At 41.4% G+C, this 25830-nt stretch overlaps 1 protein-coding gene across 8 annotated transcripts in view; it reads right to left on the bottom strand.

The window, feature by feature from the left end:
* AFF3 (ALF transcription elongation factor 3) overlaps positions 1-25830 on the bottom strand; it is a 643034-nt gene that overhangs the window by 472355 nt on the left and 144849 nt on the right. For 4 of the 8 annotated variants that reach the window (XM_088841644.1, XM_055400161.2, XM_088841639.1 and 1 more), the window contains 3 exons: positions 25397-25517; positions 24033-24345; positions 23524-23906 (listed from right to left, as the gene is read on the bottom strand). In XM_088841644.1, the coding sequence (XP_088697770.1) occupies positions 23524-23906; positions 24033-24345; positions 25397-25517 (817 nt within the window). Of the gene's footprint in view, positions 1-23523; positions 24346-25396; positions 25518-25830 lie in introns of all 8 variants that reach the window. The other 4 variants (XM_088841640.1, XM_088841642.1, XM_088841638.1 and 1 more) reach the window with 1 other exon arrangement.

Raw genomic sequence — 25830 nt, 5'->3', positions numbered from 1 at the left:
AAAAAAGAATTTTTCATGTGCCTGTGGCTGATTAGAATTCAACCATAAGAGATTAGAAATATATGAGAGGAAATCTAAGTTCTGCTTCATCAGATGAGCCTGGTACAGGTGGGAGATTAACTTGCAGCGTTTCTTGAACAGGAAGTCAAGCCATCTGTCCCCATCCATCCCAGTGGCGGATGATATACATCTTGAATTGAGCCTATTCTTTGCTTGGCCTGTTCCCTCCACTCTGCTGTGAGTGGTTTATAACTTTTCAGTCCTTCGTATAAAGGATGTGTCCCACAGTTCTGCATCACCTGTGTTTTCCTTCATCTGTATGTGCCTGCTCAGTCACTCAGCCAGGTCCAACTCTTTACGACCCTACAGACTGTAGCCCACCAGGCTCCTCTGTCCGTAGGATTTTCCAGGCAAGAAAACTGGAGTGGGTTGCCAGCCCTCCTTCAGGGGATCTTTCCAGCCCAGGGATCAAACCCACGTCTTCTGTGTCTCCTGCATTGCAGGCAGATTCTTTACCCCTATCCAAGATGAAACAATTCATTTTTTCGTGGCTCACTCATGAATTATTTTTAAAGTCTTTGTTGTTATTAATATTAATATTACTAGTATATGTGTGTTTGGTCGTTAATTGTGTCTGACTCTTGCCACCCCAGACTGTAGCCCACTAGGCTCCTCTATCCATAGGCTGTTCAGTTATATTCAGTTCAGTCGCTCAGTCGTGTCCGACTCTTTGCGACCCTGTGAAACGCAGCACGCCAGGCCTCCCTGTCCAACCTAAATCAAATCCCTTATGACTATACCGTGGAAGTGAGAAATAGATTCAAGGGACTAGATCTGATAGACAGAGTGCCTGATGAGCTATGGATGGAGGTTTGTGACATTGTACAGGAGACAGGGAGCAAGACCATCCCCAAGAAAAAGAAATGCAAAAAAGCAAAATGGCTGTCTGAGGAGGCCTTACAAATAGCTGTGAAAAGAAGAGAAGCGAAAAGCAAAGGAGAAAAGGAAAGATATAAGCATCTGAATGCAGAGTTCCAAAGAATAGCAAGGAGAGATAAGAAAGCTTTCTTCAGCAATCAATGCAAAGAAATAGAGGAAAACAACAGAATGGGAAAAACTAGAGATCTCTTCAAGAAAATCAGAGATACCAAGGGAACATTTCATGCAAAGATGGGCTCAATAAAGGACAGGAATGGTATGGACCTAACAAAAGCAGAAGATATTAAGAAGAGGTGGCAAGAATGCACAGAAGAACTGTACAAAAAAAAAAAAAGATCCATAGGCTGAAATAATATCAAATACTTGACAAAATCAAGTGTTTTGACCTTCAAGGGTCTGACATGGTTGGCCACCTGAGGGGAGAAACTGCAGAGAACCAGGACTGGAATCTTCCTATCTGATTGACCTCAGAAGGGCCAGAAGTCAGAAACATAATTATCTGGATAATTTGGGTGAGAAAAACTCACTTTTCCCTGAATTCTTTGTTTAAAGAGGCTTTAATGGACTGAATTACTCAGATAATTGTTCTGCATTGGTTTGCCTGTAATTAAAATAGGAAGGGAATAACACTGCCAGGAAGCAGTGTGGTCTGGTTTAGAGTACCGGGGACTCACTTCAAAGGTTAATGCAATGGTTGTACTACACTGCTCCAGAAAGTGCCAGCTGAGCAGAAAAATTCATTCAAACAACATTAGTTTTAATTTCACTAATTTCATAAGAAATCTACTTCACAAAATATATATAAAACCATGGTTTTCAAGCATGAGAAAGAAAAGCTCTTTCCTTTTTTTTTTTTTTTTACATAAAATAATCCAAATTATAAAAGTGCTTTCCTCACAGTTTGTCAAGACTTAGCTCGGTTTTTTTCACTTTTGTAATCTTTCATTTTTTCAACTTCATCATGGATTATGAAAAAAAGTGAGTATTATTCGCTTAGTCGTGTCTGACTCTGTGACTCCATGGACTGTAGCCTGCTAGGCCACTCTGTCCACAGAATTCTCCAGGCAAGAATGCTGGAGTGGGTTGCCATCCTCTTCTCCAGGGGATCTTCCCAAACCCAGGGATCGAATCCGGGTCTCCTGCATTTCAGGCAGATTCTTTACCATCTGAGTCACCAGGGAAGCCCCATAATCGATTAATAAGTTGCCACTATTTTTTAAAATGTCAGGCTTCATGTGTTGAGGTGATTATGCCAAGAGCTGAAATACTATGGATAGTGAACAAGGCACATTGCATCAAAGGCTCACATACAGGGGTCCATCCTTCAACTACATAATTCACTGATTTTTGTATACGAAAGGGATGTACAAAGCTTTTAAATTTGGCCCCAGGTAGAAAATTTTCATAATGTAAGATCTTCACTCAGCTTCCATATCTTGTTTTGTCCAAAGTCCTTATCTCAGTACACTATGAAATACCTAGAAAAATTAAACACTGGCCCCTTCTGTGAAGGCCTGGGATGAGAATTAAGATTGCTTAGAAATAACCTGAGAGATTGTCTAAATGTGTTTTTGCTTTGTTTCGGTAACTTACAAGACCAGAAATATGTTATAGTCCTATGGATGTAAAAATAACTGACTAGAGGGACTTCCCTGGTGGCCCAGCATTAAGAATCCAGCTGCCATGGCAGGGAACTCGGGTTCAATTCCTGATCCAGGAACTGAGGTCCCACATGTCTTGGGACAACTAAGCCCAAACGCCACAACTACTGAGCTTGCTTGCTGTAGAGCCCAAGCACCGTAACTACTTAAGCCTGAGCACCTCAACTAGACAGTAGCCCTGTTCACCGAAACTAGAGGAAGGGTACCTGCAGCAATAAAGAGCCGGGGCACCGCAATGAAGACTGCACAACCAAAATTAAATTTTTTAAACTTAAATAAAATTCCCAAAGTGCAAATATGAATTACTGTTTAAAAAACATAACTGACTTGAAATGGAAAAAGGTATGTGAGTAAATCTTCAAACCTAAAACCAAATAGTATCTTAATACCATTGGTCTAGTTCTGGACCATCCAGCCCTACCCCCACTCTGCCCATCAGGAGGACCCAGTTAATTCAGGAGAGCGGCTTACTGCCTGAGATTCTTGCCAGAACACTTAACAGGCCCCTCATTTGTCGGGTGGTTTTATAGGTCTCTGGTGCTGAGCAGAGGTAAGGACAGCTTGCAGGGCAGGAGGAAGACAGATAAAACCACCCCGCTGTGCAGACTTAGCCCATTTGCACTGGCTCTCATACAGAAAACAAATTGCAACCTCTCACAAAGGGGCTCTTTTCTGCACTAGCAACCCTGAAAAATGCAGGCAAAAAAAAAAAAAGTGAGTAAATCAGGCAACTTCACATCAGTAGGAAAAAAAAATGGCTACCACTCCAACAGCTGCTCTCATAATTAAGAACAGATTTCATCACTAAACTCTTGCTGGTTTTGTCTGCAGCAAAACAAACACACAGATGTGAAGCATTCCATACTGGAAATTTTGTACTGGGTAACCAAACCGAAGTCACCTTTTCTGCTTTAAAATCCTCTCTTAAAATATCATCCAAAGAGAAAAGCATACGCCAATGTTCAAACCCTAAGTACAACTATATTTCTGTCATCATCTTGCAACTAAATTTATTTTGGCATTCTCCCAAACTCACTTTCTTTTTACATATTCAGAACTGCAATGGGCTGCCATGGACATGACCTCTCTCAAATAATGAAAGTGTGCCACCAGCTTCTTTTACTCATAAAATTGGCTCAATTTATGGCTGCCTCATTTATCCACGTTTTAAAAGATTGCATGGCACATGCAGTAAAAGGAATAGCATTTGACCTTTTTAAAGGTAAATTGGTGTGCCGTTAAGTCAGAGAAATAAAATTAATGAAATGATAAAATTATAATAAAAATGGGTAGGTGAGGGCAAATTAACGGAATGCCACTCTGCTGCAATGAGAAATCTACAGCTCACATAGTATGTGTGATTCTCACAAACAAAATGCTGAACAAAAGCAGCCAATAATATAAAGTACAAAAATGGGCAAAAATGATTTAAAGTCAAGATACTTGTCAACCACGGGTGGATGGGGCAGGTGCTGGAAGGGGGTTATCAGAGGGTTTCTAAGGGTCTAGTAACGCTCTCTTAATCTGGACGATGGTTACACCGATGTGTTCAATTTGTAGCTTTTCCATAAATAAAGGGTACTTCCATAAGAAGCAAAAGAGAAATTAAATTTAAAAAATACTCAAGGCGTGCACTAAATTTCCAGATTCTCAATCACCTGCTCACCAGTTTGAGCCAGAACCTTTTAACATGACCCAATCCACCCAGTGATCACAAATTTCTTGATGCTATTACAACAGTGTCTTGATTAACAATCTTCATCAAGTCTTAAGTTATACTTTTTGAGTGACTAAGTTGGCTGTATGTTTTAGCTTCAATGTCCTAAGACAGCTAGTGACTAAGTTGGCTGTATGTTTTAGCTTCAATGTCCTAGGACAGCTTATTTAATAAGTTAAACTGACTACCACCCCCCAAAAGTGTGGATGTTAAATAACCTTCTGTTTTTCATTTCACTATGACATCTATAATTCAAAGCAAAGGAGTTCTAAACACGTCATTTTCAGTAAAATGTGGTTCTAGGAGCATTTTTTTAAGGACATGTTATCACACTATTTTGCCCAAGGAACAATAATCCTTATAGAAAGCCACCAATGTCAGTAAGCTAAGGAAAATGTAAGATAATGCCTACCCAAGTTGACATAGTACTTTGCAAGAGTCCAAATACTTAAAATTAGATTTAAAACACGACAACCACCAAAATACCCAACATGTAGTTTAGTGACGTTTGATTAGTAGATTAAAGAGTGGTGGAGTTTTCATTTGGAATTGCAATTTCGGAAGCGGACATCAATGCTGTAAATAAGCTTTAAGACACGGGAGGACCTGGATAAGCTTACTGAGTGAGTCGTGGTGTTGCTCACGAGGGTGGCGTTTTGCACGCTCTCTCCTCCCAGTTAGGTCTTTGATGAACAAAAAGGCTGATCGTTACAGACATAATCACACACGCTTTACTTTAAGTGGCTTCACAGCTGCACTTCTCAAATGGTGACCATCAATGCATGAACCAGGGGTCAAAGGCATAAAGAAGCTTTCTTTACACTGAGAGGAGGGGCTCTCTGACCCCTCTCATTATGTTTGTTCATTTATTTCAACACTGTTGCCAAGGCTGAATTCTCTTCTGATAGCTTGATCCTGCCCAGTAATTCGTGTCAAACCATGAAACCTAAAAGAAAGGGATACAGGACACTGCATCTGTAATCCCTGGTGAATCACTCTGGGTCCACACGGGTAAGGGAAACCTAAGAGAACGTGCACCCGGCACAGAGACGCTCTCCGCAAACTGGTGTCTGTTGCGATGCACTGAAACAGCTCAGCGTCTGGTTTTGCCTTCACGGGCAACGTCCCACAGACAGACTTATCTTCAGGCTACTGTTAGCTTAGATGCGGCCACAGACCCGCCATGTGCGTGTGGTCCCGAGACAGAGCTGCAAACCCAGGACAGGGCAGGGTTCACCTCACTTCTTCTCAGCTTTAACTAGCATAAGAGATGTGACTTGGACTTTGGATGTATCAGACTATGAGCACTGACTTGTTTCAAAGAATTCTTCCGTAGCCAGAGTTTAAGGAAACTAGAACTGTATCCCAATGAAATTACAGATTTCAAATGTGGACACTTCCCTACCAACTATTTGCTACCTCAAACGAAGGTTTCATACACACAGTTGAATCCTGCACTACCCACAGCTTTTAAAAATATATTCTCTAGTGTTTAAAAACTTAATGTCTGGCCAGAATTCTGACAAGATGTAGGATATAAAGTATGCTATTTTCTCAATCTCCAGCCTGGGATAATGTTTGCTTATAAAACTGAGTTTTTTGTTGGGGGGTGGGGGGGGAATGCTATGTGATCTTTTTTAAAGATTTTCTTTTAAAGCTTTAAAGAATTTTTAGTGTTAAATTTAACATTTTAACTGAACATTAGTTTGTAAAGCACCTGCATGGTAAGCAGTGTATTTAGTGCCCAGGATATAAAGATGAATACGACAGGGTGCCAGCCTGACTGGGAGCTCACAGGCCACAGCTCACCGAAAAAGCCAGCTATGTGAATCTGTGGATGGAAGGATGGATAAAAACAGAGAGACGAGAAGTGCCGTGAAGGAATAGAGAAAGCAGCTCATTCTGTGAGCAGAGGTTTCACAGAGGAGATAATAAAGAGGTTTAGGGACAGAAGTCCAATGGGGTAGGGGTGAGTGCAAGCAGCAGATTTCTGGTAGGGAGTGTGTGTGTATGTTCGGTTGCTCAGTCATGTCCAAGTCTTTGCAACCTTATGGACTATAGCCCACCAGGCTCCCCTGCCTGTGGGATTCTCCTGGCAAGAATACTGGAGTATCCCAATGAAATTATAGATTTCAAATGTGGACACTTCCCTACCAACTATTTGCTACCTCAAATGAAGGTTTCATACACAGTTTAATCCTGCACTACCCACAGCTTTTGAAAATATATTCTTTAGTGTTTAAAAATTTAATGTCTGGCAGTTTCCTACTCCAGGTGATCTTCCAGACCCAGGGATCAAGCCCCCATCTCTTATGGCTCCTGCGGTGGAGGGCAGGTTCTTCAGGAGCAATTCACTATAAAATATGGAGGCATGAGCATGCATGAGTGGCTAGAAAAGGAAGGACCTGGTTCAGGGTCCTGGGGTGAAAGCCAGAGCAGGAGATGAGGGAAGGTGGTGAGGTTCTAGACTTTTATCTTCTAGGTTAGTATTTTCTAGCATGTTTCTCAGAATGCTAATTCCATGAGTTGCTCTGAAAAAAAAAAAACAAACAACAACCAAAACACTGTTGTAATCAAGTGAGCTTAGAAGATGCTGCTCAGAATAGTCTCTTTTCAGAGATTCATAACATAACATTTGGTATAAGAGAAATATGAAAGTAAAAACTCATGTAACTCAGACATCATTTTCATGGAGCTACTGATAACCTTCCAAACTAATGTTCTGCAGAATACACTTGGGGGATGCTGAAAGCTGCTCTTGGAAACCAGGTAAGAAAAGGAGCTGCTGGAGCAAGAACGTAACCTGATCAGACTAGTGTTTTCCTTTTTATTTCCTCTGCATTACAAAAAATTTTTTAGTTATATATGCCTGGTAGTGACTGGATGTTGAACTACATTTGGAAGAGATTAATGGCAAAAAGCCAAGAGGTGATGAAACCCAAGGGTGAGGAATTCCACTCAAGAGACTTTCTAAGATAAAATTAAAAGGAAGTAACGAAGTAGAGGTTGTGTGTGTGTGTGTGTGTGTGTGTGTGTGTGCACTCATGTGTACTCAGTCATGTCCAACTCTTTGTGATCTTGTGGGCTGTAGCCTGCCAGGCTCCTCTGTCTATGGAATTCTCCAGGCAAGAATACTGGCGTGTGCAGTTATTCCCTTAAAGTCCAGGGGATCTTCCCAACTCAGAGATCGAACCCAGATCTCCTGCACTGCAGGCAGAATCTTTACCATCTGAGCCACCAGGGAAGCCCAATTGCATTTCATTGTAACATCATGCAATTACCTTGGCTTATTGGGAGGGTGATGAAGAAAGGCAATATTCTTTATCGATAATGGTCTTAACATCCCACACAGTCAATCAACAAACAGCCCCCAAATACCTAACATGAGTGAGATACAGTCCTTAGTCACTTAGGAGACACTGGGGAAAGGAGGAGGGAACGGCACAGTCATAACTGATCTCCAGGAAGATTCCAGGAGCCACCACTTAACTGCATATAATGACTGTGACTGACTGGCACGGAGTTCTGCATTTAAGTACAGAAAACTTTAAAACCTGTGTGAGATATAACAAAATTTCAACCCTCTTCAAAATGAGGGGGGTAAAAACCCTCAAGAGTTATAAGATATTATGGGAATGCATTTAAAGGAACTGAACTGTACATTTTAAAATGGTTAAGATGGTAAATTTTATGCTATGTGCTTTTTTACCACAATTTTAAAAAAATTTAAAGGAATTATGAAATTAGATTATCTTAAATTTGTCCATGAAATACCTACCTGTTCTGTATCACACAGATATACATCTCCGCAGTTCGCCTGCAAGGATTTTAAGGTGGGGAAGAAAGAGGAGAAACTGGATCTTTAAAAGGATTAATCAGATAACACTCTTTTTTGTTAAAGAGAAGTTAACCTGATGAATACTCAAAAGCTAGAAAAGCTAGTAGTCAAATAGGAAGTAGCACTAAGATTTGGATGACTATTTGAGATTTTTGGAAAGAGCAATCAACAACAAATGGTATAAAATAAAGAACCCAAGATGATCCCAAGAGTCCCAGTAAGACCATGGCACATGCTGTGGTCAACTTGAATTTAAACCATTGAAATGAAAACATCCAGAAAACATTTTGGTTAAAGGAGACTACAGTTTGGATGCTGTTTAACCATCAAGGCCCCAAGATACCATCCAGAGATACATGCCAGAAACTCACACCAGGAACTCAGATGATCCCCAACTCACCACAACCTTCCCATAACCAGCTGAGCCATCACTTTTTGTCCCAGGGACGTTACCCTACTCACCTATCCCTACACAGTCTTCACTTGACGTTAACCTGGGGAGGAGAGGGATTAACAGAGAGAGGAAACAACCATTTCATTTTCAATTTGAAGGAACGGAAGAAACTTCTGGAGGGTGGAAGAGTCTCTTCTAAAACTTTGCTGAGCTCTGGGGAACAGAATCTAACTGAGAAAAATTAAACCTTTTACAGATTTTATGCCTTTAGGCAATCTGACAATTGATCTTCCTTCTGTTTGGATCCTATTTCTTCAGACAACTTGGCAACTCTCTTCTGATCTGAACAAAAGGTCATCTGGCATTTCCAGATCCATCTCTGTGATGTTCCATTCACTGAAACAGCAGATTAAATTCATCTTGCTGCTGCTGCTGCTGCTAAGTCACTTCAGTTGTGTCCGACTCTGTGCGACCCCATAGAGCGCAGACCACCAGGCTCCCCCATCTTGGCTGTTCAGTATTCATAAGGCCTACAATCTCTCCTCTACATTCCAACACATGGGCGGGGGTAGGGGGTGGAGCGAGTCAGAAAGTCATTATATTTGAGTGGAAGAATCTTACCACAGGGTGGGGTATTGAAAAAAAGAAAACTCAAGTTTTTAATTAAAACCTTCACAGCCTTATCACAAAATGTTTCAGCCTTTGCAGATAAAATAGAATTTTTCCACTTAAAAGAAGTCTAGTCAATTTCTAGGGGGTGGGGAAAAACAGTACCTGGAAAACAAAATGTACTTTTTTTCACTGGAATGGATATATTTAGACAATCTTACCTATCTCTATCTTTTAAATTTAAGCTCAAATATTTATTTTCCATTTTAAAAAGAGGCATATTTTAATTTCTAATCTAAGGCTATGGTAGTCTACTAAATATATCTACTAAATATTTTATTTTATTTTTACTTCTGCTAGATACTTAATCTGTGAAATACAGCTCAGGAAAAAAAATGCAGTCATAAAACCTGTTGGTATAAAGATAAGCAGTTTATTTAATATCTAATTAAATGTGGTCACCAGAGAAATCACAGCTTATGAAACTTTATCAGAAAAAGATTAATCCATTTCAGGCTTAACCCAAATGTCAGAAGAGAACTCATGAATTTAGATAGGAATCCACATATTAGCCAAAGAAATTTTCATGTTTAGTAGAAAGAACCTATATTACTGGCTATATTTATACTTACTTCAATCAAATTTATATACTTTGCAACTATCATTGATGTCAGGGCAATTATCATATATAATAATGTAACAAGGAGCCTCTATTTGTCAAAATATCTATAATGTCCTTAAACACTTTATGAATTTAAATCTCATTCATCCAGAAATTCAGAAAATTACATAGACTGTGTCATCCTAATTCAGAAACAACAATTCAACAAAAATGTTGGACTCAAACACTGGAGAAGTGAGAAACGAGAAAATGATTCCTTCCTTTGAACGGCTCATGGAAACCATGAGAGCTAAACCTTTAAATGAGCAACCACTGATATAAAGTAATAACTACTATACATCAGGGACTGCTTGCTTTCCCCCAGTATCTATTGATGTCTTCTTCCAGAATATAAAATTTTTCTCAGGGCACATGATGACCCAGCATGAAGACTGGACAATTTTTTCTCAGCCTTCTTTGAATCTCAGAGAGCTGGGTGATTAATTTGGGCCAATGGAATATGAAAGAAAGTGGTCTGCACTTCTTCCAAGTTGAACCTCTAAAGGGCAGGACATGCTCTCCCCACCTTTCCCCCTCCATCTTCCCAGTCTGGAAAGGAACACAGAGCATCTTGGATCACATGTATAAGCCTAACACTCCTACTGATCACAGAACAGCAGGATAAAGGAGCCTGAGTCCATGACTGGATATCACAAAGCAGAACCAGCACACCATCTCAGATTTAAAATGAAAGAGAAATTAACTTTTGCCTTGTTTTTAAGCTGCTCTTTTTGGAACCTATTATAACAATGTGCTCTAATTAATTTATAATAGAGATGCTTCTTTTTCTGAGGACTATGTTACTGGAAAAATGCCCATTAAAAGGAAGAACCAAAATTTAATAGTGTGAGTAAAGGAGAGTATGATTTATAACTTTTTCATGAAAAATAAAACTCTGAACTATGGCAATAAATTAATTTTATAATTAGTAAAATAGGAATGAGAAGTAGAATTTTATAAATTCTTGGGAAAAAATTACAAGTAATCACAGAGAGGGGCATAATCTCTTTTTTTTTTCCACTAAGGTATACAATCATGTGATACAACTAATGAAAAAAATCAGAGACTGTAAGAAACAGAAAGGAAGCTGTTTCTGAATCACTGACACAGAGAAAAGGATTAGGAAAAATAACAGTGAATTCAGGTGAAAAAATACAGATCAAAGCAATTAGAAAGAAATTAGTATTAACAGAACTGCAAAAAAGACCAATCTGATTCAACATAAGGATAATTCAATTAAAAGGCAAATCAAAACCAATATGTGCAAACACTTAATATAAAAGAAATTCCCTGAACTAGAAAAATGAACTAATCTTAAAAGACTGAAAGAACACCCCATGTTTCAGGAAATGCTCAGTACTGAAACATTTTTATTAAGCTACAGAATTTTAAAGAAGTAATTCTTCAGGTATTTAAATGGAAAGAACAAAACATCTACAAGAAATAACAGATGGGCATATCAGAGGAACATATGACAGAACTCAAGAGCAGTTCTGTGTTTGATGAATCTGAAGAAATATAAAGAGAGAGAAGGAAAAAAATGCTATCTGGAGTGAAGTACATCTTATATTTTTCTTTTTCTGGATGGTGGGATCTGAGCTGGTTTTAAAATTTCACTGTTCTCCATTATTTAAGTTGCTTAAATGAACATCTAACCTGTTAATGAAAACAGTGATGAAACAGAAAAGTATCAGGAATAAGATGGAGGGACTTCCCTGGGGGTCCAGTGGCTAAGACTCTGTGCTTCCAATGCAGAGGGTACAGGTTCAATTTCTGGTCGGGGAACTAAGATCCCACATGCCACATGGTAGAGAGGCAAAAAAAAAAAGAGAGAGAGAGAGAGAATAAGATGGAAAGCATTGGGCCAATACGCCAACAATATTCAATTCTAGTTGGCGACTTTCTAACTTCCAAGTATTACTGTTACATTTTTTAAGAGGAACTGGCCTGGGGAAAAAAGAGAATTTGGCAGGCAGACTAGGAAAGGACAGCACTCCAGGCATAAACAGAGAAAAGAGTGAAAGAAAATACATTCTTAGGACCAGCAAGAACTCCAGTTAAGCAGATGGAGATAAAGCCTGGGTCAGATTATATGCTATGGTTGAACTTCATTCTAGTCTTTCAGTTCAGTTCAGTTCAGTCACTCAGTCGTGTCTGACTCTTTGCGACCCCTTTATTTGTCACTAAATCACAGAATACTATCCAAACCAATTAAAGTAGGTCTGTCTCTATTTACCAGGTGCAGAAATGCAATGCCCAAACCTCAGGAACAAAATAATTCTGTACTAGATCAAACAGAATCATCATTAATGAAAAGATAAACGAGAAGGGAACCCTGATCTCAACATATTTGTGAGATCAGATGGATAAGATATTTGTGAGATCAGATATTTGTGATACTTATAAGATAACTGTGAGATCAGATGGACACAAAGAGAAGTAAATAATAACACACAGCAATACAGCACCATGGATGGCATTACTGATTCAGTTTGGGCAAACTCCGGGAGATGGTGAAGGACAGGGAAGCCTGGCATGCTGCAGACCACAGGGCCACAAAGTCAGACACGACTCAGTGAATGAACAACACAACAACAATACATCACACATGGACATGATAGGGATTTAGAAGAAAAGAAGTTCTTGGATGCTTGAAGCAGTCAAAGTGGTGGGGCTTAGTGGTAGGTCTTGAAGAAAGGATGGAGTATTTTAAGTCTTCCCAGTTTCACAAGAAATTGTATCATAGGATCCCTACCTGCACCTGAATCACACTCTCATAAATATGGAATATTTATCTTTTTTCTTACTGAAATTATAGTGAAAAGATATACTAATTAATCAGTTATACTGGACTTTGACTATTTGAAAAAATAAGTAAGCAAAGCTTCACCTTACAGCAAAATAAGTTCCTGATAGATAACTTTTCATCTAGTTCTTTTATGGGTTTCATACATTAAACTCTTCAATATACCTATGGAAATAGGCTTGTAAACCATAATTACAAAGAAAGACATCACAGGAAGGATACAAAATTTAATTTCTCTACTAAACAAAGTTAATCGAAAGACTAAAAACTGCTTACAATATATTTAGGAAAGGTCAACTTTAAAGAACTCTTTCTGAACCCAGGGTTGGGAAGAACCCCTGGAGAGGGGAAAGGCTACCCACCCCAGTATTCTGGCCTGGAGAATTCCATGAAATGTATAGTCCATGGGGTGGCAAAGAGTTGGACACAACTGAGTGACTTTCACTTTCATTTTCTCAGTAAGAAAACATACAAATACTTCAGCAGAAAAATGAGTAAAGGACATGAACAGAAGATTCACAAAAAACAGTCTTTGGGACTCTGTGGGAGAGGGTGAAGGTGGAATGATTGGGGAGAATGGAATTGTAGCATGTATATTATCATAAGTGACCAGTCCAGGTTCGACGCATAAATTTTCCTCTGTTCAAAAAAAAAAAAAAAAAGAAAGAAATGTTATTATATAGACATAAAAAAAAAGATTATATATGAGAAACTCTTGTTCATTTTGGAATCATAAACTAGATGGCTAAGAATTTTTCCTTGGGAAATATTAACCAACACAAAATTTATTTATTAGGTCACTCATTGCAGAATAAATTATAATAATTTAAAAAAAACCCTGAAAACAGCTTCAGTACCCAAGAAAAGGATTATATAGATAAATTGTGGTACCTCCACAGGATAAAACCGCTGAAGAAGTCTCCCAACCAAATGAGACGCAAAAAAACAGGCATCAAATGCTCTCAAAGACTGTTCAATGACATAGTACAGTGTTGATGGTATGTTAGAAAAATGAATGGAATAACGACCAAATCTAACAGCTTCATCCCAATTCCATACAGAGGGGAGTATAGGAAAAGCCCAGAAGGATCTATGCCAAAAGTCAATTGTGATTTTTTACAGATTGTGGGATTACAAGGGACTTTTTTTCTCTTTGTGTTCTTAATGTCATCCAAGCTTTTACAGTGAAGACATGCTATTTGTAAAATTTTTGCTGATCTTTACAGTAAAACTTCTGGAAAGAGTTGTCTATATGTAATATCTCTAATTCCTCTGCTTGATTCTCTCTTCAAACCAAACAGGCTTTGGCCCAAAAACCTTTCTTCCATGTTACTAAATCCAGTATCAGCAGAATTGACCCTGGTGATCATTCTCTTCCCATCTTGACACCCTCTTTCCTTGTGGCTTTTGGACAGCGCATGGCTGTCTCCCTACCTACTGACTCCTTGTCTGTCTCCTTTACAGCTCCCTTCTATCCATCAACCCCTTGCTCTCAGACCGTATCAGCACTCAGCTCTTTTCTTCAGCTATGCTCAACCTCTGGGAGACTGTCCAGCCTCAAGGCATTCAATACCACATGTATGTGGAAAACTCCCAAATCTCCATCTCTGGCCCAGATGTAGATTTTCTTCTCTACTAAACTCCAGAATTGTCACTCCAATCTGTGTGCCTACTTACTACCTCCATGTAGATGTCTAATAGACATCTCACACTCAATAAACCCATGAACTTCTGCTCTTCCCCCCAAACTCTGCTTCCCATGCAGCTGTCCCCATCTCAGTTGACAACAACTTCTTTTCAGCTGCTCAGGTCAAAATCTGACCTCTGTTCCTCTCCATCTGTCATCCGAGCCATTAGAAAACCTTCCCGGCTCTCCTTCCATGTGGATCTAGAGTCCAACCTCATCATGTTTGCCACCACCTTGTCCTAACTGCTATCATTGCTCCCCTGGATCAGGGCAGCAATCTGCCAGCAGAGTTTCTATTCCTGCCTGAGTACAGTCTGCTCTTGACACGACAGCAAGACTGATCTTTGGACCACCTAAGTCAGATCCTTGTAACACCTAAGTCAGATCACGACACCTGCGCTCAAAATCCACCAGTGGCTCCCCATTCTCTCTCACTGTCCTTACTGGGGCTGACAGGGCTCAGATGGTGGGCTTCCCCTCCGGTCTTCTTCCTCCCCATGCACTCTGGGGCAGCGTGGGCCGTGCTGCCATTCCAGGGCGAGGGTCTCTATCCTACCCTACCTGACCCTCTCTCAAGCTGTCTTCCTGGCAGACGCCCTCACTTTCTTCTTGCGCAAATCTCCCTCACTCAATGAGGACTGTCCTAACCACCCTTGCTAACACTGCAACCCAGTCCCTACCCGACATCATATGCACCCCCGCCCCTGACTCTGCTTTTTTCTTTTTCCCTAATACTTACCACCATTTACAAAAGGTTAAAAAGGAGTGATTAAAACAGGCCATGATGAAGCAAAGAAAGCTACTCTGAAAACTCACACTTAAATGGACTTGATGTCTATCGGGAAAGGGTGGCATGATCCTGCAAGGAGTACTGTCTAGAGGGACAAGGTGAGGATTTAACCTACAGGAGTTAATAGTTAAAAAATAATAAGAATAAAACAAAAAACCAGAATTGAAATAGACCACCCCCGCAATTCCAGGAAGCAAATCTAAAGCCGAGAAGCCAAAGTGACAGGTTGAATTGCAGGTCCACACAGGAAGGGTGAGAGTACCCAAAGATGGGGCGACCTCCCTGGAGGTTTGAGCTGCCTCTAGGCTTTGGGGCTGGAACACAGACAGGAGGAACCTGTACAGGGCTGTCAAGGGAGGAGCCAGATACACCACAGAGGTTTGGAGAAGACCTTCCATCACCAAGGCTCTCTGTGAGATTTTCAAGACTTCTGAGAATTAAAGGGAGAGAGGAGGGGCTGATACACTCCTGAATGTGGACACCTTTCTATTTTTCTCTGTTTACGCTCATGGTCACACACTTAAATGTGTCAACCCTTTGCTGCATTGACCAAGGGCCACATAGAGCTGAAAGCTATGTAGCCAGCAATATCACTGAAGGATGTGTCTGGAAGGTGACAAATACACCTGGATGTGGATGATGTTTGTGTAAATTGTGAAACGGTGGGTTACCATGAGCAACTGGAATAGGATTATGACAGAAACACAGACTGACATCCAGAGGAAAAGGGCCGTGGGGCATTCTGGGAATCGGCGCTCACTGGCAGGGACCTCTAAGAACCCCTGCATCCTAGGCTCTTTCTAGTACATGAACACTTGATTCTCATGGCAGAAAGAGTGACGGTGTGGGCGCTGCCCTGCTCCCCCCGCACCCTCATTGCCCTGCTTTGTCCCACGTCTCATATCACATGGCTGGAGACCCGAAGAATCACAAACACAGCCCACCACATGCCCTGCCTTCCAGCCAGGACTTCTTCTCATGGACATCAGACAAAGGAGAACAGAGAGAAAGAGGCCAAGCACATACACAGCACCCCTGGCAGAGGCCCGGCCTGCTTCGGCTTTTGTTTCCAAGGACTGCATATAGCTCCGTGGTTTATTTCACTTGGGCTGTGTTTACATACATCAGTAAATATGGTTCCCATTGCCCTTCGGCAGAGCAGCTATAAATTACTTGCTGGAAGCATTAGCCTCCTTTCTTCCCATAAAAGGCTCGGCAGAAATGACTGGGGCCCCAAAGAGAGGAGGTCAGTGGTTGGAAGGGAGTGACTTCCTTCACCCACGTCCTTACATTAATCAACTGATTCAACAAATATCTAACTGAGCCAGGCACTGTCAGGGGTGCTTCCATAAACAAAGCAGTCAAAATAAAACAGAAATCCTTGCCCTCACAAGGCACTCCAATTCTAGTGAGCTTCATCCAACTCATCTCAATTTCCAGATTCTGAGCTCTCAAATCATCTAGGGGTGAGCACATCAGAAGGGACATGTGAAGCAGCCAGAGTTACTGTGAACAAGTATAATAATAACTATAGCTGTTTTTGTTAGTGTGGATATTTTGAGTGTTTACCATGTGCCCACCCCTGTTCTAAGCACTTACATCACTAACTTATCAAGCAGTCATAAAAATGCTATCAATGGGCACTGTTGTATTCAACTGTGATCCTCACAGTTTTAAATTTTAGATGGAAATAGGGTCTTGGCAAAGGTAACTGAGTTAAAATGAGGCCATCTGGGTGGGCTCTAAGCCAAAGTGACTGATGGCCTTACCAAAAGAGGAAAATGGGACAGACACAGGTAAAGCGAGGAAAGACACCCTGTGAACACAAGGAAGAGATTGCCATCTACAAGTCAAGGAAAAGAAGCCTGGAGCAACACCCCCTTTACAACCCTCCAAGGAAACCAACCCTGTTGACACCCTGATTTCGGGCTTCCAGGCTGCAGAACTGTGAGACAATACACTTCTGCTGATCCAAGCTAAAAAATTTGTGAAAGTGTCTGCTGGTCCTGAAGCCTGACCTGGGTCAGAACAGAAAACTGCCATGTCCAGGGGTGGCCGGCAGGCCGCTGGTCCCCGCGAAGCACCGATGGACTGTGTAAACAGCAGGATCTTCCATGCGGGCATACTACAGAGGTATCACGGGTGAGGGATGCTGCCGCTCAGCTCAAACACGCTACTTAATACTCTGTGCCTTCAAAGAGATCTGCTTCGATGAGTCATTCTAAATATGTGCTACCTGAACATGTTAATGTTTCTTCTCAGCCCCAGTCTTGTTGATTTTGTATTTCGTGGAACTGGAAATAAAACTCAAGAATGATGTAGTCCACAGCAGATAATAATAGCTCAGAAAAACCGAAAACATAGACTGAGAAATTCCATGCCAGACTCAGCAACAAACTCTCAAGACGGGGCTAAGCGTTAAATAAGGGAGACTTGTGTCACTCAGGCTTTGCTGTATTAATCCAGGATAATCTGAGTCTTCACGACTGCAGTGACTTTTAACAAATAAACACAAAAGAAATTGAAGGATTTCATTTTTCTTTCTCCTCCCACCCCTTGTCACGGGGCCAATACACCTCCAACTCACACACAAGCAAAACCACTTTCAATAACACCCTCATTTTTATATTTTGCTAGCTTTTGTTGTCTCAGGGGCATTTTAAACGAGAATAACGTAGCCAGTAATTTTTGAACGCTTACCATGATATCACTGTGCTAAGCACATTACAGACTTTATCTCATCTACCCTCTGGTAACTCTGTCGAGCAGATAAGATCATTCTCTCCACTCCACAAGAATGGAGACCAAGGGGAAGTTAAAGCCCTGGCTCCTGGTGACATGGCTAACAAGTGTCAGAACCAGGATTGAAACCTGGCCCGTGTGGGTGTCCAGAGACCTGGTCATCTCACTGAGCCAGCCCGGTGTGTCTGAAAGCCTGCACATGATTTCTGCCCAAGAGAGGACAAAACACATAAGAAGAGGCTTTCCTCCCTGGACTGTGCAGGGTGGGGGAGAGGCTGGACCACACAGCATCTTTTCAAGGGACTCCCAACTCCCAGGCTCCAGGCTCTCAGTCCCAGGTCTGCAGTAACACCCACAAGGTTGCAATTTAAGGGAAAACAGACCCATCATCTGTCCAGATGATATCTGGGGCAGGAAGCTTTATGAGAACTGAGAAAATATATGGGGAAAATAAAGTGTCTTGCCACCCGCTTCTACCCGTGTCCTGCCTGCAATGCCTCCATCACTGGGAGTAGCTTCCCACCTCACGGCTGAAAAACTCTATAATATGAATCTAGAGAAGCCAGAGGGGAAGCGAGGGTGGGAAAAGATACCTGTACCTTCTCCCAATAGGTCACATTTTAATATGCTTTCTCCACCATTTTCAATATAAGATTAGAGCAACTGAAGTCATTTTAAAGTGACTGAGTGCTTTACCTTTTAGGGTAAATGTAAAAGTACCAAAACAGGCTGGCTGAACATAAGAGTACCGAAAACTGCAGAAACATTTCCACTTGCCAGCCTTTGCTGTGACCTTCAGGACGACCCACCTGTAAGATGGAAAACAAGCGCTTTCGTACCACCATATCTGAGATCAAATTTGTGAGTCTTCACTTCTAAGTCTAAGAGGTACCAGTTCTCTGAGACTTCCCGAGAGAAAAGAGGATGCGTATCTTGTGGCGAGGAAGAAGCACGGAGCGTAACCATCGATGCCGCTGCTAAGCCACACTGTGGGAGGATGGAGGCTGTCGTGACAGGCAGGATGAGGCCAAAACAGAGTGGGACCACAGGCTGGCCACCCACCCTCTTTCCATCAGGGAGCAATCAGAGAGCATCCTTTGATTTGAAAACATTAAGCAGCTCAAATGTAATTAAGAAATTCAGCCTGGTATGAATATGTAATGTACACACTGCTTTGCAGACGCCTTCTTCCTCCGACAGGCTGGTGCCGACTTTCATTTGGAAGAAATCCATTTCCATACAAAGGTAACCAAGAGTGACAGGATATAGGAAGCCTACCTCATTTATCTTCTGTGAACTTTAAAGAAAAAATCAGTTAATTGCTTTTCTAGGAAGCTGTTTTATGAAATCAAGGTGCTTTATCTTTCTGCTCTTATTTGTGGTACAAATGATGATTTTAAAATGCCCATCATGAAAATGCTATGATTAATCAATACATCTTAAGGGATTTAATGACTTCTTTTAAAAACAGAAATCTGATCAACCAAAAACGGTCAATGTGTTCTTGTAGATGAACGGTCAACCACTAAGAAAACTCCACACATACAGTCTACTAAATGATATTCAAATATAGGTGTCTCTTTCCCCAGGGAGGGGCAGCAGTCACGGGTTTCCTGACTTTGCAAACGCGTTCTTTCCGAAGACACTCAAGCCCTCTGCAAGAGCAGTGTTAAGTTACTGCCATTTATTAAATTAATAGCAAACAGAAACTAAAACGTAAATGTTTTAGAATGCCACCGCTGAAGCTGCAGCGTGCCAAACAAACTGATTTCACAGACTAAGGCCCATATTTTGTCTCCACTGCACTACATATTGGGTTTCTTTATAGCACTGCCGAATTTTTGTTTTGCCTACAGCACCGAGGATAGGAATATGTATTTTTTAATTCTACCAACTAATATGAGGCACATACAAAGCATGCAATATGAAGCACACTAATATGAGACTAATATGAAGCACACTTTTCCAACCTGACACCTCTTATTTCAAATAACAGTGTCTTCTTAGCCCATGAGCCGAAGACAGGCACTGTGAAACTAATGAAGCATAAGCTTCAGGGGCTCTGGAGCCAAGGTTCCTCCCAAGGTCCCAAGAGGAGCCCCAACAATGTGTTTGTAAATATTTCAAGTATAAAATATTTTCCTATTCTATTTTTGCCTAAACAGGACCCCTAAGACAGTATAAATGTTTAGGTCTCACAACCTATATTTGCCCCCTCTAGGTTAACGGTGAATTACATGTTACATGTTAAGGGCAAAATACTAATTGTATGTGTGTGCATGAGAAAAAATAATTCACTTCCACCAGAAGATTCAGTGTGCCCTGCCTTAGAACACTCCAATACGCCTGCTTCAGCCATTCCTCAAGGCTCCTGGCTCCTACCTCACAGGAGTCACCCTTCCAAGCGGCACCCCAGGGAGGGCTCACTTAATGAGGGGCAGCATCAGGAGTAAGAGTCTTGGCGACAACAACAAAAATATGTTTTTCATTAAACACAAAACTGAGCTGGGAACAGCCAGCCAAGAGGCAGGTGCATCAGTGAAGGAAGTCCCTTGAGGCCTCTCACTTCCACATCAAACTGCGCTGAAAGTTCTCTGCACTAATCACCTATTGCTGAAAATGAAAGAATGGCAACAAGTAATTCTCCACGGCAGCAGACAGGGTGCACATGTCGGAAAGAATGAAGAATTTACCAAGTGTAAGATCAGACAAGAGTGAGTCTCAAATTCTTAATTTTTAAAAACAACAAAGAATTTTTCTACTCTAAGGATTATGAAGGTAAGGGAATTTTCCCAGGGCTAGAAGCCCAATTTTAAATTTAGTTTGGACTATAAGTGAGAGAAATGGCAAATTAAAAGTGAAGTGCTGGAGTCTCCTTAATTTCTTGGAGGCAGAGATCATGTTTTAAACTTTTTTTTTAATCTCTCATACCACATTCCACCTAGCTATCGATTTGCTTTTCTTATGAGGAATGGCCCTTCCCAGTACCACACATATAGTTACATTTTCACTTCCCTGGTTTTCATGTCATTTTTACCCAACGCTTCTTTTGAGTCTCCAAACTCTTCACAGTGTCTTAAGTCTTGCTCTATAGCCAACATCTTGAGAAAGGGTAGTCAAGTAACGCAAGGCCCCTTCAGGTCACCTCCTGTGTCAGTTTTCCTAAGAAGCATACGCTCTCTCTCAGTGAAAATAACATCAGCACTACCGAAAGGGCATTTCCACAGAGCTGGGATCTGTGTAAAAAATACAAAGGCACTAACTTTTACTAAATGGCTTGCCACCCTGTTTTATCCCTTCCAAAAAATCAAAGCAAATATACCTTCGAATCCAACTAGTTGATAAAACTCTTCAGTTTCTATTATAACTGTGCCTTTATAGAAACGCCTTATAAATATTGAATGATATGTCTACAAAGGGTATTTTTTAAACTCTTGGGGGTACTGTAAAGAAACAAACCAACCAACAAACCCTTTGAGCTTGAAGGACAGGGACCTGCTGCCCATGGGAAAGAGTCGTGTTATTATAATAGCAGACTGACCGAACACACAAGAGTTACATGATCCAAATTACTATAGTGTCCCTAATATGCAAAATGACCATAATGTCCCTAATATGCAAAGCTTTTTGATAAAATACTGTATATACTTTCCCCCACCGAGCAAACAAAAAACCCCATCAATTTTAACTTTGTTCTACAAACAACATTACCTCTTTTCCTCAATGCATGATTGACCTCTTTGAAATATACCTTGGAGAAAGTTCAATGTCATTCCATGTGGAGAAAATGAAACACTTCTCATACAAAAGTTCTCATTTCTCTCAGTTTGCATCTCTATCTCAAGCATTTCCCTTTTTCTGTGATTACCAACACTTGCACAGGGTGTCATTCTTAATCCGGAGTCTGAGATGGGCATCATGGAAGCGTCCACGTGAGCAAGGACATACCCAAAACCCAGTGAAAACTGGAGAGTTGTCCTCATAAGGCTGCCCTGATTGTCAGAAACAGACTTTCCACCAGAGCTTTACCAAGCTCATTAGGTTCCAAAGTAAATAAATTGTTACCCAATAAATTTTAAGTTTCTTTGGTGCATAAAAAAATCATTTTAACAAGGAATCACTGGGAATTAAAATTATGAAGGGATTTCTGGTGATTATGGTCACCTCTGTTCAAAAATAAGTCAGGCTTCATTGGCTGGTACAGACCATTTATTTGATGAGGATAAGAAAATCAAAGAGCTGGATGAATTCAATTTTGTCAGCAGGTATCTAGGTATGTTTCCTACAAATGTTTAGAAATGTAAATGCTTACAGAAGTTATATTTTGCTTCCATTAATTCCTAATAAACACTTTTTGGGATCCAACATCAGTGAATAATCAAAAGAAGTCATTGGTATGCATGTCACTTAATTTCCTCATGAGAACCTGTGTAAACATCTCAGAGTAATAAATGTGTCTTCTCTAAGGGGAATACATTGATCTCTCAGTAGGTACCTGGTGCTTTCTGAGATGAGAAATCAGAAATGCATAAAACAGCTGATAGCGGCTCAGTCTTGCCGAACCCACGATGAAAAATGTCAAATCATCTGTTTCATTTGGTTACTAGATCAAGTTAAGATACAAAGAATATTCTGGCCATCACTGTTCCATCTTTCAAGAAGAATATGTCAAAAAAAAACCAAAAAACTCCATGAAGAGTTGCTAAGTATAATGTTCTGGAGCTTACACTGTATTTTAGTAAGTATACCATATCACAGCAAAACAAACAAACAAAAATGTACAGTCATATTTCTTCATGTGATCTTGGCAACTGTCATCTATTTGGAATAGAATACGAGATGTGACTTTCTCAAACAGAACCTCATCTTCCACCCAGATTTACTGTTCAAGTGACTAGCCGCAGACTCTTTGCTAATTCTGTGATTGGAATTTACTTGTTTTAAAGTCTAATATTCCATATGTTCATCCTATATATTTTGTAATGCAATGAAAAAGCACTTTAGAGTAAACTCAACATGCAAACCAGAAGATCCTGAACTAAAAGATTTCACTTTATTTATATAACCTAACATCATTTTCATAGGACAAGGAGAATTCTCACTTAACATCAATGAATCCAGATCTCAGATATTATAATATGGATAGGACACCTGAAACTTCTGAATAATCACCATGTTCAATACTGAATCACTTAACAATTACTTTAGAAAACATGATGAGGCCTACCTTTTGAAGTTTTTCCTGGAACATTTCAAAATTGTCAAAAATATTGAATTTCTGAACTCTTTTACATACAAGTTAACCTCTTTACATACTAAAAGCTCTGACATACTTTTTTTCCAGTATACAAAATCTCTGACAGCACTGCCTTGTTCACACACACACACACACACACACACACATCCCTGGAACTGTATTACTTCAAGGCATTCCTTCCTGAACTAGCAGACACACCACAGCTGCAAATGCTGGTACTTAAAAATATTCTTATTATAATCAGTTTGACATTTTAAGAGTCATTATGGCTGCATATACCCTTCTGTATTGATGGCTGCAAATCCCACCATGTGACATTAGTCATACATTGAAATAAACAAAAAGGGAGTGAAATTCAGAACTGTCAGGTCATCACTCGGAACAACTCAGATGCGTGTACATGGTGTTGAGAAAAGACTCACCTCTCCTTGTTTGGGGATACTGAACTTGGAAAGCTTGGCCTTGGCTCTGGCTGACTCTGACTTGGTTGCCGGGACTCCCCTGTACAAGCAGTGCACGCCAGTCTCTGCAGATGACTTTAACTTCGGAGACTCATCCGGTGCCTGATCTTGGCCATCCATGGGCCGCACGTAGGCGGTAGGCTTCTGCTGGACAAGGCTGGGTTTCGAAGCCAGGGAGGGAGGAAAGTTCTGCACGCAGTGGCCACTGCCGCTGTGCTTGGCTCCCATAGCGGGGGGCCTGTCCTGGGTCTGAAGACCCACCTCGACATTGCACACCTGTTTGGTCCGCGGCTGCTGTCTGCCAACACCATCGCCAAGCAAGGTCCTGAGGGCGCCCTGTTGTGCTGAGTTGGAAGAAGAAGAAGAGGAAGATGAGGAGGAGGGGCTTGACACACTGGGGCTGGGGGTTTTACTACGATTTTCTGAGTGAGCAGATCTGTTCAGATCAAGCGTCCTGTGTCCGTGCTTACTTGCTCTCTGTTGGCCATCGGACGGCGGGTGCCCAGCCTTCTGCCAGCCCACGGTGCCCCGCTTACTCTGCTGCCCAGGGACGGCTGCTGGGGCAGAGGATGTGGTGCTGCAGACTGATGCTGGCTGAGTCTGGGCTCTTGAATCTGCCACAAAATGTTCATCAATCTTGGTCACAGGAGCCTGAGGAACCCCAGGTTTGGGAACACCCACAAGATGACTCTGGTTTGATCGATCCGTGAGAAAGTCTTTCATTTCATCGTAATTGCCTAAAGTGTTCTGGAGCCGGTTGGAGAGCTCATCCCCCTTGTTAGTCTAGAGAGAGAACACAACACCCACACTTCTGTTAGAGATCACGAAAGCACAGGGGGATGATGGAAGGAGAGGTGCCCTTATCACTGAAAGAGACAGACCCGCCACATTCAGGAGAGCAGGAAGATTTGATCAGACTCGGTGTTTCTGAAGACATCGGTCCACTCTCTGCATCTCACCAGAGCTGGACCTCTGCTACCAGCCTCAGCATGCACAAGTGAAGCGTCTCTCCTTGGTCTCGTGCCGCAGCCAAGGAAACCAGGAAATTTACTATCGCCACGTCACCAAATGGTCTGGACTAAAGCTTTCCTTAGGAGTGGATTTCCTTTTCCTTTCTTTTTTTCATTCCACTGTAAGTTTTCCTTGAAAATCCAGATTTGGCTCAAATTGTTTTGCTTCCCATGTCTAAATATAGAATTATTCTCATCAGAAACCCAGAGGGACAGACAGAAGAAGCCAGAGAGCACAGCACCATGTCCGTCACCCCGCCAGCAGTCCCTGGGCAGCAGACTAAGGGGCACTGTGGTGCTCAATCTGCCCTAAGACCCCAGCCTGAACTATGCTCACTTCCAAGCAGCCTGAGAAATGAGTGAAATCTGGGAAGAGAATTTCATTTTGGAAGCGAGGTTATACTTCTGGCCTTCAGCAGAAATAAGAAACGATCCAACAGTTCTTTTCTTATGAACCATATCAAGTACCCTGCTCCTAGGATAAGCTGCATGTGACAAAGATGGAACCCAACCTCTTTTTAGTGCTTGTTTCTTAACAGTTTAGAAAACATAACAGCACTGACTTTGCAAATCAGTGCAGAGATGAAGTCAATTATGGATAAAAACCACAGCACGCAGACGTCCATCTCCAATAAAAGTTGTATTTCACTGAGGGACCAGCCAGCAAAGACACGTGAAAGAGACACCAAAATTTGTGGGGGGGATCCCATAGGGGCTGAGCTGTCTCAAGTTGGGTTGGTCAGCTCCTGTAGTCAAAACTGCCATCCCATGGAGTTAAGCAGGAGGAAAGAGGGGGTGAAAAAGAACACGTGAAAACCACCTACCTTGTAGGGTTCACTAAAGAGGGAGTAACTCGAATTAAACGTGCCATCGTCCTGCTGAGTTTCCTGGTTCCTTCTTTCTCGTTCCTTCCTCCGTAACACGTTTCTATCTGGTTCGTAGACACTGCATAAGGGAGAAAGGAAAGAGGATAACCACACACACAAACAAATCACACGTAATGCCCAATAGAGCATTCACCTGCGTGCGGAGGTCTGGCGCATGGGGAAACGACAATGGTGAAGGGGAACAGGGACCAGAGGAAAGCCAGTCTAGTCAAGCAGTACAGCGAGGGTGCTTCAGAATCCCATTCTTCCGGAGGGGAAAAAATCCTCAGGACAAGTTGCAACCAGCACTAGACCTCTCTCCTAACACGTGAAAGAGGGAGTAGCTACACGACTTTGACAGAAGAAGACTGAAAACAGTCTTAAAGCAGATG

This window comes from Moschus berezovskii, chromosome 11, assembly GCF_049115385.1.
Source record: "Moschus berezovskii isolate FMDL1 chromosome 11, NW_MosBer_1.0, whole genome shotgun sequence".
Lineage (NCBI taxonomy): Eukaryota > Metazoa > Chordata > Mammalia > Artiodactyla > Moschidae > Moschus > Moschus berezovskii.
The sequence above is the reverse complement of the archived record's forward strand: the minus strand, read 5'-3'. Positions and strand labels throughout refer to the sequence as shown.